Raw genomic sequence first — 15,951 nt, 5'->3', positions numbered from 1 at the left:
AGGTCATAGGCCCCCAGAGCCCACACTCCTATTCCCTTCCGGCTTACTTGTGGATTATTGATCTTCCGGCTTACTTGTGGATTATTGATCTTCCTGTTTACTTGTGGATTATTGATCGAATGGTTGGACTGATCCAAAACACAGCCGAGAAAAGAACACCAAAAATGTCCCAAACAGCTAAGATGCCACAATGCTCTTATTTGAGGCACAGTTCTGACAAGCTGCTCAGTGTCTTTTACTTGGACCCAGCAGTTAAACAGGAAGGGAGCTAGACTGGCTGCTCTTAGCAGGAAGGTGAAGGAGGAATGAGTAAAGCTATAGCCACCAAAGCCTAGGAACCACCAAAGCCTAGGAATTGGGTGTTGGGGAAAGTGGCTCCACCCACATCAACCTGTGACACAATTATTGACACAATTATTGACTTTGAGTTGCCAAGAAAAGGTTACGCTGTGCGGAAGACTACAAAGGTGCAATGGAAAGACTTCAGGATCCTGTGTCAGAGAAGTGGGATGGAGCTGGGCTCCACCACTTACCGGCAGAGTGATTTAAGCTCTCTGAGCTTTAATATCCTCAGCTTGAGGCAGAGACAATGATCCTGCTCCCCCACGACTGCCAGCAAGCTTCAACAAGCTCCTGCAGGTGAAGGCACTTTGTCAACAGAAGCAAGCTGAGTTACCGTGTTTGACATGTTCTGCTTAACAAGACTGGGAAGTAGGCAATACATTTTTGGAAGGTTTCCAATAATATGGGAAAATAATAAGGAGCAGCAGAAGCACTTAAAGATGTAAGTTTTCATTATCTGGAAACTTCTCTTTTGCAGGTCCCCTCAAGAAGCTGATTCACCATGAGACATGACTAACTGTGCCAGCCTCTTTCCCCTCTACGAGGGTATCCATCTAGGTCTGCCTTCTGCTTCAGGGTTATTCATGATCTTGACTGACATGACCAACGGGGTCAAAGACAGAGAGAGAAGGACATTGGGTAAGGACTCTGAAACTTAAAAGTCACTAGTTTAAAATGGGGCCAAATGCTCTTCGGGTACAGGTTATTGAGATACCAGCGCTTTTGCCTTCAACCCAGTCCTGGGAAGGTCATTTCAGCTTCAAGCCAGGATCCTTGGGGGATGCCAACTGTGGTTTGCTGGAGCAGTCAGTGGGAAAGCCGCTGCTGAATCACCACCATCGTCATTAATATAGTTCTCAACTTAACTGAGCACCTATCATAGGCAAGGCCCTGCCCTTGAGGAGCTTGTAACCTATTGAAGGAGATGAAAACAATATAATAATCACTAACCCTATTAAGCTCTTACCATGCGCCAGATATTAAAGAAGACCTTTAGATGCACTATCTCATTTCACTCTCACTACATTCCTAGTTTTATCAGCTCCGTTCTATAGATGTGGAAACTGAGGTCCAGAGATGTTAAATCAGTTGCCCAGAGTCCTCGGTTAGCAAGTGGTGGAAGCAGGACACAAACTCAATCCGTGCTCCAGAGGCCATGCCCACAAGCCCAGCAATTGGCATGATAGGTAGGTAGAGATAAAGCATCATGCAGGAACAACAGGTCCTGTGGTGCAGGGAGGTCTCAGGAACCAGCTGGACTTGTGGTCTAAAATGGTTCCGCCACTCTTTAGCTGGGAGGCCCTAAAGTTCAGTTGTTTTCAAAGGCAGAGGAGTCCCCTGGAGGACAGTTGTGGATGTCTGACCAAGGGCGGGTGCTTGCTACGTTTCATTGGACCAGAAGGACAGGAAAGAGCATGTGAAGTTGAAGTCGTGGGGTTGGCAGGAAAGGCCTTCATGGAAGAGGTGGCTGTTGAGATGGGCCTTGAAGACTCAGTAACTTTGGATTAACTTCAAGAAAGGGAGACAATGTGGGCAGGCATGAGCAAAGACACTGGAGCTGAAAATGCTGAGGACCCATCTGGGAACAGGTGGGCCAGAGCCCAGGGAGAGAGCTGGGGGTAGGCAAGACGTGGCTGGAAAGAAGGCTGAGTCTATAATTAAGCCGGCAGGGCAGGAAGCTCTGCCCATGTATCCTGAGACTCCACTTTGTGGGTCTGCCGGAGACCAGGCATTCTAGGGCTCATGTGTTGAAGACATCCTCTTTTAAAAAGGACAGGAGACAAGGCAGCAAAGTCAATGTTCCCTTTATAGAGCAGGCCAGCACAGCAATTGGCCAGCCAGTTTAATTTCCTTCCCTATGGCCTTAGCCTTGGGCTGTGCATTACACGACGTTGCAGGCAAAGGCACTGACTGCTGAATATTAAACAGAGCCTGGGCATAACCACCAGCCCACTGCATGTGCACACACACACACACACACACACGAAGGGTGGTGGGAGAAGCCAATCTGACTTTCCAAAGGATTGCATAATTTCTTAGGTGATATTAAAATAGCTGATGAAGAATCCACTTTAATCTTTTGTGGGTGGGCGCTGAAGGACTGAAGAGCATCGCTTAGATATTTCTGTCTGAATCATTTACAAGAAAGAAGCCGCCAGCACTGAGCTGCAAAACCACCAGCTCCCCAAACCACTATCACCTGCACTTTCCTGGGGCCTCAGATGCCTTCCTGGATGTCCAGGGTGGGTGAGGGCCCTTACCTTCTGCTCCCACAGTCAGAAGCTTCCTTTTTGAGATGGGCAGAAACCCCACTGCAGGGACGGTCCCCTCCTTCCCAGCCCCAAAAGGGCCTCCTGTGCCGCCCAGTTGGCACACATTCATGTCCAGCCTGTGCCCGCTCTTCTGCCCTTGGCTCAAATTGTAATGAAAACACTCTGATGTGGAACTCTTTATCAGGGAGGGATGAGTCTTCTCCATCAAACTGTGAAGTTCTTGAAAGCTGGAGCAGAGTTGTGCTCACATCGCAACCCTGTGTCCTCGTGCCTGGGACAGGCCAGATAGCAAATATTTTGCCCCAATGCTAGATAACACCTTCCAATAATAATAGGGATTATTATCTGATAATGTGGGCCTCCAATGTCTACTGACATCATCTTCAAATAATATAGTCACTAAATGACCCGTGTGTGTGATCTAAGCATCTAGAAGAGTGCCTGGCTGACAGCAGTCCTCTCTTAATTCCATCATGGAAGTAAGGCTTCATCCATTTCAGCTGGGACCTGAAGGGTGAGTGGGAATCAGGCAGGCCAGTGAAGGAGGGAGAATCTTCCAGGCAGAGGGGAGAGCAGGAGCAAAGGCCTGGTGTACACATGTGAGCGTGTGGGGGGAATGGGCTTCAGAGCAGCCATGGAGAGGCAGTGAGCCTTGGACAGAATCAGCCAGCCCCCCTTTCATTTGAACAGGAGGGGGGGGGGGAGAAATTCAAGGAGGCCCAGGCAGGCAAGTGTTTAGGTCTGAGACAGTTTCCCTATCATGGCTTCTATTTTCTTTCCGAACAGACAGGTGAGGTTATCTTTCAAGAGGGAAGAGGGGTGGCTGGGAGGTTTCAGGAGAGAAGGCAAGGTCTGTAGAGCCATTGAGGAGCGGGGCAGGGGAAGGTGGGAGGACTGACTGCTGTATGAGGCTGAGGGTCCCGCTGAGGTTGGAGACCACGCCAAGGCGTGGGGCTGGTCAAGAGGGTCTTCAGCTCCTGGGCATAAGCAGAGAAGGCAGATCGGGGACTGATGTGGGTTGGGGTTGCCTTAGTGGGAGGGCTGAAAGGCAGCCCGACAAAGGCATGGAGGATTCTGGCAAGAGAGTGGCTGAGGTGTTGAACCACAGCCTCCAAGGAAAGGGAAGAGGCAGGTTGTAAGGTAGAGAGAAAGCCGGGCAGTCCATGGACTTAAAGTCTCTAAGATGTTGAAAAACAAATGTAGGAGGAGAGCAGATGTGGCTCAAGTGGTTGGGCGCCTGCTTCCCACATAGGAGGTCCCGGGTTCAGTCCCCAGTGACTCCTAAAAGCAAAACAAAAACAAAAACAAAACAAAACAAGAAAAGAAGTGAAAAAACCAACTCGGGGGCACCCCTGTGGCTCAGAGGTTGAGTGCCGGCTTCTCACATACTTGGTCCCGGGTTCAATGCCCAGCCCAGTACCTAAAAAAAAATGTAGGACAAGAGGCATAAGTGGCTGGAAGTAGAAGAGGTTGTGGTTAGAGGTGGTTGTTGGCCAAATCCAGTGTCAGTGCAATTGCCAACAAGGCTCAGGATGTGGCAGGGGGGAGCTGATGTGGAAATGAGGAGGTCAGGGAGCGGGGTGGCCTGAAGGAGTGGTACTAAGAGCAGAAGACAGACCAGTGGTCTGGCTCCTGAACTCAAACAGATACCCCAAGGGCAGACCCTCAGATTCTAGGGTTCCCAGGAACCAACCAGCCCCACACTCTCATTTTAGAGGGACACAGAGGGGGTCCAGGCCTGAGCCAAGGTCACAAGCGCGATTGAGGCAGGCAGCACTGGACCCCTGAAAACCCCAGGTCCTCGGCCCCCCGCCCCTGAAAAGATGAAGAAAGGAGGCGGGGTGAGGAGAGGAGGCGGCAAGTGAAGGCCAGGTCGGGAGCTCCTTCCTGCCGCATGGGGGCAGGGCCTCTCCCGGCCCCAGTCCCCCCAGCCCCCACCCCGGCCAGGCGGGATCCGGTCAGACCGGAAGCACGTGGCCCCCCACCCGCGGCAGTTGCCCGGGAGACCAGGGCTGTTTACCAGCTGGACCCGCGGAACCGCGAAGGCGGCGGATGGAGCGGTGCTGCGAGGTGAGCGCGGCGGCGCTGCCCGACCCTGCCCGCCTGCCCGGGCTTCCCGGGAAGCCTCCCCAGGCCCTGCCCCCGGGCGCACCCCGGGACACAGGAGAGGGGCGCGAGAGAAGTCGCTACTTCCCTGGGGCAAAGCAATCCTGGCCGAGCTCACCTTTTTGAAAAGGGAGAGCTGCGGGCTCTATAGAAGCCCAGGGGCCTAGGAAACCCCTGGGCCATCCCCTGCTGGCTGGGCTGTACAGAAGGGCACTGAGAGCCAGAGAAAAAAGGGCTTCCCAGTGCAGGAGAGCCCAGAACCAGAGCTGAGCCTCCTCCAAATCTCTGCTCTTTCACCCAAGTCAGCTCTCTCTGACTCTTCTCCCAATCCCTGCTTCTGCTGCTTACGCTGGTTTCTCCCTAGGGCCGCCGGGACTGGGAAATAATTGAGCTATCCTCTGTGCCCTACCCCCATCCCATGCCCCGCACCTCTTCTGATGCTGGAGCCATCCCCCGTTCCCCTTCCAAACCTTTGATCACTTGGTGGCTTGTGGTCCCATTTTCCCTTCCCCCTTTAAAATGTGGCACTTGTGCAAGGACAGCGTATGCTAATCATTAGTCCACCGTAGAACTGGGAATGGTACCAACGTTTCTCATTCTCAGGCCAGCTACCAGCTCCTGTCGCTTCCTTTAAAGCCTTCATCCCTTCATCCCGAAAGCCTCACAAGAGGGGTGGGGAGTTGGCCAGGGGTAGTATTAACTGAGAAACATTTTTTAAGAGACCAATTTAAGAGTATGTGTCCTTGGTATATACCAGCAGATGGTATGTGGGTGGTTACATTTTATTGCACTTACTGTGGGTTTAGATTTAGGCTGTGCGGGAAATGGGGTGGTCTCACCCCACGGTGGGGGCAGGGGCCCTTGGAAAGCAGGAATCTTGCTTTAGCTTCGCCTGTCAACTTTTCCCTCTTTCCAGTTGCTTGGGTGATTAGTCTCAAGGAGTGGGCAGCTGCCCTTTTGACAACTTCTTGGAAACAGTTCTCAGTGTTTGTTTCCTGACTCCTAGCAGGCCTCTGGGGGAGCAGCTATTGTGTTTAAGTAAACAGGCCACTTGCCTCTTGAGCTGGCAGCCTGCTGGCTGCCTACATCTAGATGCTGTCAGTTTGCGTTGTGGCTGCGAGTCTGCCAGGCCTTGAGGTGGCGAAACGAGCAGAGCAGGGATGGCGATGGGCGCGCAGAAGCCTTCCTGCACTGAGGGAGGTGGGCAGAGCTCGGGACCTAAGGTGTGGGTAGAGAGGCACAGTTGGCCCAGTCGCAAACACCTGTTTCCCCACCTCCCCTATCCGTGTGATGGCTGCTGAGGACAGCCAGTGGTCCCTCCATGTCACAGATGGTCCCTGCACTGGAGAGGAGGCAGTGGGTTATAAAAGCAGGTTCAATGCAACGGTGTTACCTGAAGGAGGTGTTAGTCTCTAAATAACCATGAGTGGGCTTATGGGAATTAGTCATAATTGAGGTTTTTCTCTGAGATAGCTCATAGTCATGTTATCTTATGACCAGGGTGTCTTGAATATGACACCCCCTGAACATGGATAATTATATAGCACCAAAAGGTATGGAAAGTGCATGCATATAGCCGAGTTTTACAGTTAAAAATAATCTAGTAGAGAGCCTGTTAGAACACATGACTCTCCTCATCAAAGTTGTTAAGGAAGAGGTTTCTAAGTTACCAAACTTACTGACAGTTAAACCTTTCCCAGGCATGTGTAGGAGTTGGAAGGCAAGCCTGTGATAATTCTGTAGAAGCTGTGGCAAATTAGTAGCCATTCCGCAAGGTGTGGGGGGGGGGGGGGGGAAGGGTGGTTTGCCCAGCCCGGGGAGTGGGTGTTCCAGTTGAGTTTATCTTTGGCAGAGCAGTCGGACATTTCTGGCCTTCTCATGCTAGCCCGAGTCAAAGTGCAGAGCTGCTTAATTAAAAGTGAAAGACTTTAGAACTAAACTAAAATTAAAGCGCTGGCGGTGACAGCACGTTCTTCACAGTTGATCAGAAAATAGATTAAATTAACAAGGAGAAAGGCAGCCTTATTTGATGCCAAGATTTTGCCAAGGAGAAGGCTCCTGAACTCTCAGCAGCCAGATTGGGTGTGAAAGACTAGGAGGAAGGGGGGAGGGGAGCGTGGGGACCCAGTTTGTGCGGGGATGGAGCGGAGCACAGAGGCCTTTAAAGTAAGAAGGAGAGGGTGGCTCTACTGGCGAGGACTTCAGCGATGCCAGGGATATTGTCTGTTGTTTGGTGGTGTTTTCCGTGGGGAGGAAGAGGGCCCGCCCTAACAGGAGGTGATCATGGTAACATGCACGGGGTACTGGGGTGACCATGGTGACATAGCGCGTCCAGCACGGGGTACGGGGGTGATGATGGGCAGGGCTGTGTGATGAAGGGGCTTTGCACGAAGTGACGCTGAGCAGGAAACCAAAGAGTGGAATCGGGAGGGAAGTGATAGGCTCAGGTGTTTATTTAGAACTTGGGGGACAATTTTGTAGGCGGTAGTGCATTGAAATCAACCTCATGGCATTGCTGCGTAGTGGGCAGGACAGGTGGGAGTCCTGGACTCACCCAGGTGGTTGGAGTTGACTAGGAGTGGCCGCACGATGGACGACCTGGGGAAAAACTCTGAGGCAACAGGTGTGACTTTTGGACCTAGAATAAAAGAAAGCACTAAAACAAACCAACCATCAGAAAAACAAAAACACAGACCATTTAGTTAAGCCGGTGCTGTGCACCTTACCTACTCTATCTCACTACTTTATAGATAAAAAGACTGATTTTCAGAGGTATTTAAGTAACATCGTGGAGTCTATCTAGCTAACTCTATAGATGAGGAAAGTTGTGCATCAGAAAGGTAGAGTTAGAGAGCTAGCTAGCTAGTGGCAGACTCTGAAATATGACCCAAAATTTGGACACCCAGACCTGTGTCCTTTGCACCCAAACACTCTGCTTCTTGGGGACCCTACGGCCTGAGAGGTCACAGCGGGCCTCTGAGGGCTGGGAGAGGCTGGGCAGCATGTGGGCTGAGGAGGCAGCAGCTCGGGAAGTCAGGATTCAGAAGGCAGGGAGCACAGTAGGACCTTTGCAGCATTCTGGGAAGGCTGTAACAGGAGACAGAGAGGGAGTGGGGTGGAAACATCTTAGTGAAGGGGCCACCGAGGTGGTGATGAAAGAGGATGTGGCAGGCTTTGGCCGTTGCTCAGGGCTCCCACCCTGCTTCTGTTTGACTTAACTAACACTCCTGAGCCCCCCATGACGCAGGCTGTTTACAGGTAGTTGGGAAAACAGAGCTTACCACAAAGACAGCGTAAGTGCTGGGAGAGGTGCCAAGCCTTGGTCCTCAAGAAGCCTCTGTTGGAGTACCAAGGACACAGGCCTGGGTGTCACAAGCTCTAGGCTCTGTTGCAGCCTCTGCCTCTGGCTACCTGTATGACCCGGGGGCAGCCACTGCCTTTCTGGGTCATACATTTCCTCATCTATAGAAGTGGCATGTGCCCTGATTCCCCTTCGAAGTGGATCGAGGACAGGGGTTGACAAACTAGGGCCCACGGTCACACCTGGCCCACCACCTGTTTTTGTGTGGCTCATAAGCTAAGAATAGCTTTTACATTTTTAAATAGTAGGGGGGGAAAAATCAAAAGAAGAATCATACTTTTGGACACGTGAAGATTTTAGGAATTCAAATGTTAGCGTCAAAATATGAAGTTTCCTTGGAATCCGGCCACGCCCATTCATTTACACACCGGTTACTTTGCTCAGGGCAGAGTTGAGTAGTGGTGACAGAGACTGTGTGGCTCACGGATGAAAATATTTAGTCTTTGGCCTCTTACAGAGAAAGTCTGTTGACTCCTGGTCTAGAATCTCCGCAGGGAGCTCTGGTACATGGCCAGCTCAGCAGTGGAGCCTCTCCGTCCTCACTCCTCTTGAGTGCAGGGGGTGACAAAGTTAGAGCCGCGAGAGGACATGGCCATGGGTGCTGGGAGCAGAGCTGCCTAGCAAGGATAAATGAAGAGGCATAGGAATGACTACGAGGCAAGGGAGAACCAGGGCTAGAAGGGAGTGCAGTGGTGAGTAAGCCCAGGGAGAGAGGAAATGAGGGCCAAGGGGGCAGCGCCTCCTCGGTGAATATTTGAGGCAGCTCCAAAAAGGGCATGCAGGGAGAAGTCTGCCCCTCTCCTCTCTCTAGTGTCGCTGAGCCTGCCCGGTTTCCCTGCTTCGTAACCTGACAGGGTTGCTGTCAGTCTTTGGTGCAAAGGCAGCTACTGGTGACGCTCCCATCTGTGCCTCTGCATCTCTGGGAGGGTCTAGGCCAACCGCCAGTGGGAGTCAGAAGGTTCTCCAGAACACACAAGCTCTGCCCTGCTTCAGGACTTTGTCCTTGATCTTTCCGCACCTGGAACACTTTTCTTCTAGATCAGGGGTGGGCAAGTCTGGCCCAGCCCCTGTTTTTGTAAATAAAGTTTTATTGGAACAAAACCATGGTTGTCTGTTTATGGATTGTCTATGGCTGCTTTCATGCTACAATGACAGAGCTGAGTAATTGCAATAGAAACCATATGGCTCACAAACCTAGAAAATATTTACTCTCTGGGCCTTTACAGAAAAAGTTTGCTGACTCCTGTTCCAGATTGTAACATGGTTGATTCCTTCTCATCCTTCTGGTTTCTCATCTTAAAGACCCATTTCCTTCTCCTCCTCCTCCTCAGAAGAATGACTTCCCACCCCAGTGATTCTCTGATGTAATACTTTTTCTTTTCCTCACAGCAGTTACTGCTCTTGGAAAGTACCTTTTTACTTCTGGGTTTAGGACTTGTCTTTTCTCACCACAGTAATTTAGGTTGCAAGGACTCTGGCTCCCTGGTGTGCTCCTGCAATGAATGCATGCATGCGTGCATTGCGGCCAGAGCCCTCTAAGCGTCATTGCTCAGCTGTCAGCCCTCCAGGGAGAAGCCCCCGGACCGTGGCCCTTGTAGCGTATAGTGGGACTTGGGGAGCAAATGGCATGGATCTAGAGATACCAGGGAGTTTAATAACCCTCTGTTCCTTCCTGCTTCCTTAGGGGTCTTGAGAAGCAATGGCCACAGAAGCCCCTGTGAACATAGCACCACCTGAATGCAGCAGTGTTGGCACAGCAGCTGACCCCTTCATTTGGCAGCCAAACTCCCTGAACATGCATGTCATAAGGCCCAAGTCTGCCAAGGGGCGTACACGGCCAAGTCTGCACAGATCCCAGGGCATGGAAGGGTGCCGTCACCACACACCCTCTTCTCCACCTCCGGCCATTCCCTGCGAGTCGCCAAGCAGCCAGAAGCCAGGGACCTGCATGCCCAAATCTCCAAATCAGGGAGCTCCCGGTGAGATCCCTGAGCTGCTGCAGCAGGTGCCCCTTGGGGCTTCCTCTTCTCTCAATAAATATCCAGTCCTTCCCTCCATCAACAGAAAGAACTCCGAGGAGGGGACTGTGGACACGGTAGCTAAAAAGGCCAGCTCGCTGCAACTGAGCAGCACCAAGACTCTTTACCAAGAGGAGATGCGTGCCCTAAAGACAAGTGAGGAAGATTCCAGAGCTCAAACTTGTCCCCTGGAGGAGAAATTCATCACTCAGGCAAAGAGACAAGGCTCCTCCGGGGCTGGAAACTTGGAGGAGCCATCAGACCAAGAACCACGGCTGCTGCTTGCTGTCCGATCACCATCAGGCCAAAGGTTTGTACGCCATTTCCGGCCAACTGATGACTTGCAAACCGTCATTGCCGTGGCTGAACAGAAGAACAAGACTACGTACCACCACTGCAGCATTGAAACAATGGAGGTGCCCAGGAGATCCTTTTCCGACCTCACCAAATCTCTGCAGGAGTGCAGAATCCCCCACAAGTCGGTGCTGGGCATCTTACAAGACAACAGGGCAGGGTGGCCCTGATCCCACCCACCTGGGGGGCTGGGGTCCTGGGTCTCTGAGCAAGGGGCACGCTTGGATGCTGTGGCTTCCTGGGCAAAAGGTGCCAAGTGCCATGTGAATCCGGTGCAGCTGTGATTCTCGGGACCTCTTCTTCACAGCATCGCCTTTGAAGCAGTGAAATTTGCACATGAATCGGGTGTGTTAAGACTCTTCCAGTTGTTAAATTCTCTCCACCATAGAAATGATCGGGCAGGCTACCACAGCTGTTCCGGAAACAGCTCTTACCAGGTCTTCTCCTTTCCAGAGTTTTGGGTCCCTCTAAAATAGTGATCCTTTCTGGAGCACCTGCTTATCTTTACAATGAATTCTCACTCCCTCGAAGCCAGTGGTTTGCCTTTCTGTATTTAATGCAGAATTAAACACCGCCCAAAGAGGGTTCTAGTCTGGTAAATTACCAGAAGTTCAGTCAATGTCTACTTGGCATTTGTATTACTTGCAAGTATCTTTAAGAAACAGGCAGTTGACTTTATCTTTGGAAACAGACTCCTTGGATGGACTCTGGTGGTTAGAGTTGTTTGGGGACTGCTGTTTGTGTTAATAAGTGGCATCAGAGAAAAGAATAGATTTTGCTAACGCAAATCCCCCAATACATCAAAATTTTCTAAAATAGCCCTAGAGCTGGAAAATTGCTTCCACAACCATGAATTAGCCAGTATTTACTTTTTCATAGAGACTGACAGTTTACAACTTTTGGTAGCTACCCTGTGTATGCAGAATTCTTCCAAAACTCAGACAAGGCCGTGTTGTCTGATTCCCTTTGCTTTTGTCAGGAAGGGAGTCTTTGTTTCTAAAAGGAACAGACCTCCAAGTCTGTACACGTTTGTACTGAAGACCCTTTTGGCTGGCCTGTGGTGGGAGAAACTGTCTTCTCCCCCAGCGTCAGTGTCCCACTGCTCCCGTCCTCTGCATGCACCTCGGTTTGGTGTTATCTGGATGAGCCTGCCCTGGAAGTCCATGTGCCCAAGCATCTGGCTGACGGGCAAGGAGGTGCACATGACAGCTTTATCCTGTAGCCACTTGGAAGACCATGGAGTCTTGTTCTGACTCTGAAGACAATTTGCCAAAGTGCTTTTGTATCCAGCCTCCCACGATTCATCTGGGTCCCCTTTCTGGCCAAATCGCCATTCCGAGGAGGAAACGCTCAGCAGTTCTGGGCGTTGTCTTCCCCCAGACACATCCTCCTAGGTACGTGGAAAAGGCAGGAGTCAGAAGGCATTCTCAAAGCCCTGATGTTGCTGCTTCAGCAACAAGTGCATTTTGTACACAGATAAGGACTGAGGTTGGAAATGTTACTTCCAGCAAATTGCCATTTCCTAGCAAAGGAGATGAGCAACATTATTTCTTCTGAGGAAGCCTAGCCTTTTCCTCACTGCACCCCACACCCAGGTCACTCTGGAAGAGGTTATTTCCACAGGTCTTGAGAACTCTCTTAGTACCAACCTGGTCTGGTCCACCGCTCCTTTGATTGGAAAGGTCGGGTGGGGCTGCTGGTCCCTGGGCAGGCCCACGCAGCTGACACCCCTGGCAGTTACTGACCGTGGCAGATGGAGCTGGCAGTCGAGCCCGGTTCTCACAGCACAGGAGATCCGCCTCCCACCTAGGACTCAAGTGCTTAACTCTGCCTCTGATCTAGGAGGCTGGGGAAGAGACTCCCACAAAATCACACCCACTCGGTGGTAAGAATAAAATCCCATCCACCTGAGACTTGGTATTTTTTTCCAGGCAGGAAAACTTGAGAAAACTTCAGTGAAATGGAGCATGCTTACAGGAGGTAGAATCCTCTGCACTTAAGGGTGTGTTGCTGCTATTGAACTTAGAATTTTGGGGTAGTGGGAAAAAAAATAGAATTTTGGGGTGGTGGGAAAAAAAACAGATGCATAGAAATATTTTAGGATACGTGAATAAAGCTAGATTTGAGACATCTTTAATAAATGGTGGTTTTGTGTTTTTTTGGGACCAAAGATGATGATCTAACAATAAATACTGATTTGTGTGAACAGAGTCGGTGGAAGTGTGTCTTGTATTTCAGCCTAAGGCTTCAGCTGCCACCCATTAGCAGTCAGAGGGCTTTTTCCTTTTTTTTTTTTTTTGACATGCTCTTCAGTTTTCTCACTGGGAAAGCACTTGGCTCCACTGCTAGAACCAAGTCTTCCTTCCCGGGCATTTCAGATGCTAACCTCAGAAGCCCCACAGCACACACTCTCAGCTTGTATTCATAGCACTAAGCTCATCTGTATGGAAAGAGTCTCCTGAATTTCTTCTAAAAATCATTCCAAGTACTCTGATCTTGGGAGTTGGCAAGAACGGGCTATATCGGAATTTCAGAGTTCTTGGTGGCTCTGGTATGTGGCATTGCCAGTTAGATACCCTGGGCTCATGGACTAACCTGGTCCCAGGGCACTTCTCTTGGTGGCCCTGAGAAGGTCAGCCTTGTGGTCACAGACCTCGGTCATTTATTTAACCAATTGCTGTTGAGGGCCTACGTGGCATCGGCCCCCAGCTACTGAGAGCCTGCTCTGTGCCTACATAGCACACTGGCACTCTAGCAGGCTGCTGCTCACAGTGTTGGCAAGAAAATGTGGAACCACCACTGGACTCCCAACCCAAACACTTCTAAAGTCAGCAGCTACAGCTTTAGCCGTGAAGGACCCCGGAGCGAGGGTGAGATATGTGGCTGCCCGTGGAAATGCAAAGGGAACACTTGTCTCCTCTTCCAGTGATGGTGCTAGGAAGACTGCTCATTAGGGATATGGACTTGCATAGGACAAGGCTTCATGACAAGGTATTCCAGAATATTCCCAGCTCAAAGCCCAATAGGTAAATTAGGCCCAGCACAGAAGGACCAGCAGGAGGAATAAGCGACTCATCATTTCAAATTCAAAACATTTTCACCAACAGATGGCAGGTGGTTTTAATACAAGAGTCCTTGCCCTGGAAGTACCTGGGGTCCCAGCCAACAGCCGTCCACCAGGGCCACGCAGCTGAAGAGATGGCCTGAGAACATGACCTTGGGCCAGCAGGGTCCCCCAGAGCTCCCATACAAAGTACTCCTCAAACAAATTAAAAGCCAAGCCTAGAGGCCTTCAATTCCAATTAAAGCCTTAAAGATTAGGGACAGATTCACATTACAAAAATAGGCATTTGAGGAACTGACCTTTTGCTCTTTGTTCATGATCGCATATGTCACTTAAAATCAGTTTCTAATGTCAAATAAAACCATCATTCTCCAGGGGGCAAAGAGTTTGTCTTGCAGTTTTTACTAAGACTTTTACAATAAACTGAGGTTAAAAGGTACACAGTTTTCCTACAATTTTAAGTGAGCCTTTTAAACAGTATCACAAAACTGGATATTTTGTTTTAGCCTTGGTTTGGAAGACATTCTGAGAATTCAGCAGGAATGTTAGTTTTCTTAGTCCACTAAGGCAACAAACCATGATACACTTAAGAGCCTGTTTACCGTCGCCCTGAAACCAGAACCAAGCTTAACCGCCCATAGACGCAGAGAAGGTCAGCGGCTGTGGCAGACTTTTGGTGACTTGGTTACCAATACACATGGCAGTGATCACACTAAAAAAATATCGCTGGGTATTTTATGTTTTCACCCTGATGAGGTGACATTTCCCTTCCTGATGACAGAAGTTTCTACCCGCCCTTTCTGATGTTTCTCTATATTCAGATAGTTGAGGAAGCAGCAGCACTCCTGCACAATGAATGCAGAAGAACAAAAGAAGTATTTGAGGACACAAAGTCTACCCCGAGAGGCTAAACAACTGATGTGGCAGCTGCCAGTGGGGACAATTAAAGCTGCTTTCGCTCTGTGCAGCTCAAAGGAACACCGGCTGCTTGTGCTCAGCATAGACCGTAGGGCGTAGGGAGGAAGACGGAAGACCCACTCGTCGGGGTGTTCCGGTGATCCAGGCGGCAGATGATGACGACTTGGACCGGGGCAGTCGCTTTGGACGTCATGACAGGTGGTCAGATTCTGAACATATACTCCATCTTCTCAATAGTAATAAAAAAGGAGCATTTGACAAGTTGGGATTTACTTAAGTGGATTTAGCTTGGCCAATACCGCCAGAGTGGACTGTTTCTATAAAATAAACACAATAACAAAATAACCTGGGCAGGCAGGGGAAAGACACTGACCAGCAGCACATTCATATGAAGGAAACGCATGCTTTTTTTGGACAAAGTGTACAGAAAATGCCAAAGCTATTGATTGATTTCATTAGGAAGAGGTACAACTAAGTCTAAGTTAGGACCAATTACCATCGAAATCTAGGGGCATGATTACTGAAAAAGAAATCCTTGTTCCAGGAAGGTAACAGTGTTCTATATCTCCTCTCCTCCTTCCCTCCCTCTCCTGTCTCCCTTCATTCCATTTATTCAAATCCAGTAGCTTATTTGGGATACAGTTGTTGGGCGGGCGAGCTTAATCACGGTCATGATAGTGTGATTTTCATGGCCACCTGTTCTTTACTAGGAGAACTCTGTACAATGAGGTCTTGGTCCGTCTCGTGACAGGTGAGGAATGCACCTCTCTGACACCTGCTCATTCTGATCCACCGTGTTGTGGGCCCAATGACAGACAACCTGAGTCTTCTCTAGCCCTGACCCGCTGTTAGCAACAATGACCAGCCATCAGCAGACAAACCCTGGAAGAGTGGTGGCAACCCCACCCTCCCAACAGGGAAGTACAGTCCGGAGACCTGCTGCTGCTCCCCAACCCACCGCCTGCATCCAGCCCTTGGAGTCTGCACATGCCAACCCAGACCAGACTTAAGTGTACCATGTCCCTAAGACTCTGGATCCAGACTCTCGGACACTCTGTAGAGGACTGTTAGTTCCCCCAATCCAGGACTGGGTCTCAACTTGCTCTTTCCGTTGCTTTTTAAAATTAGAGACCATGTGGGTTTACAGAACAGTCATGTATAAAATACCAGATTCCTATATACCACCCTATTATAAACACTTTGCCTTAGTGTAGGTCATTTGTTACAATTCATGAAAGCACATTTTTATAATTGTACCATTGACTATACTCCATGGCTTCACCTACAGTTCACTGTGTGTTGTGCAGTTTCATAGATGTTTTTAAAAAATTTTTATTCTAGTAACATATATGCAACTTAGTGTTCCCTCTTTTGACCGTGTTCAAACATAAAATTCAGTGCTCTTAATTACATTCACAGTGCTGTGCTACCATTGCCACCATCCATTACCAAAGCTTTCCTATCATCCCAAATAGGAACTGTGCAGCTTTAACTGCCTTAACTCCCTCTCCCTTC

General features: G+C 49.9%; 1 protein-coding gene across 2 annotated transcripts; it reads left to right on the top strand.

Moving 5' to 3' along the window:
* The first annotated feature begins 883 nt into the window (after window positions 1-883).
* UBXN10 (UBX domain protein 10) lies at window positions 884-12,664 on the top strand. 2 transcript variants are annotated; one of them, XM_058304245.2, is made up of 2 exons: window positions 884-981; window positions 9,767-12,664. In XM_058304245.2, the coding sequence occupies exon 2, from the start codon at window positions 9,782-9,784 to the stop codon at window positions 10,622-10,624; it is 843 nt and encodes a 280-aa protein (XP_058160228.1). In that variant the 5' UTR covers window positions 884-981; window positions 9,767-9,781; the 3' UTR covers window positions 10,625-12,664. The 2 variants fall into 2 exon arrangements, with proteins under 2 accessions (XP_058160228.1, XP_004458695.2); XM_004458638.5 differs by lacking the exon at window positions 884-981 and adding an exon at window positions 4,615-4,685.
* The last annotated feature ends 3,287 nt before the right edge of the window (window positions 12,665-15,951 follow it).

This window comes from Dasypus novemcinctus, chromosome 9, assembly GCF_030445035.2.
Source record: "Dasypus novemcinctus isolate mDasNov1 chromosome 9, mDasNov1.1.hap2, whole genome shotgun sequence".
In the NCBI taxonomy this organism is placed as follows: Eukaryota; Metazoa; Chordata; class Mammalia; order Cingulata; family Dasypodidae; genus Dasypus; species Dasypus novemcinctus.
Note: the sequence above shows the minus strand (reverse complement) of the source record. Positions and strands in the feature narration are given on the sequence as shown.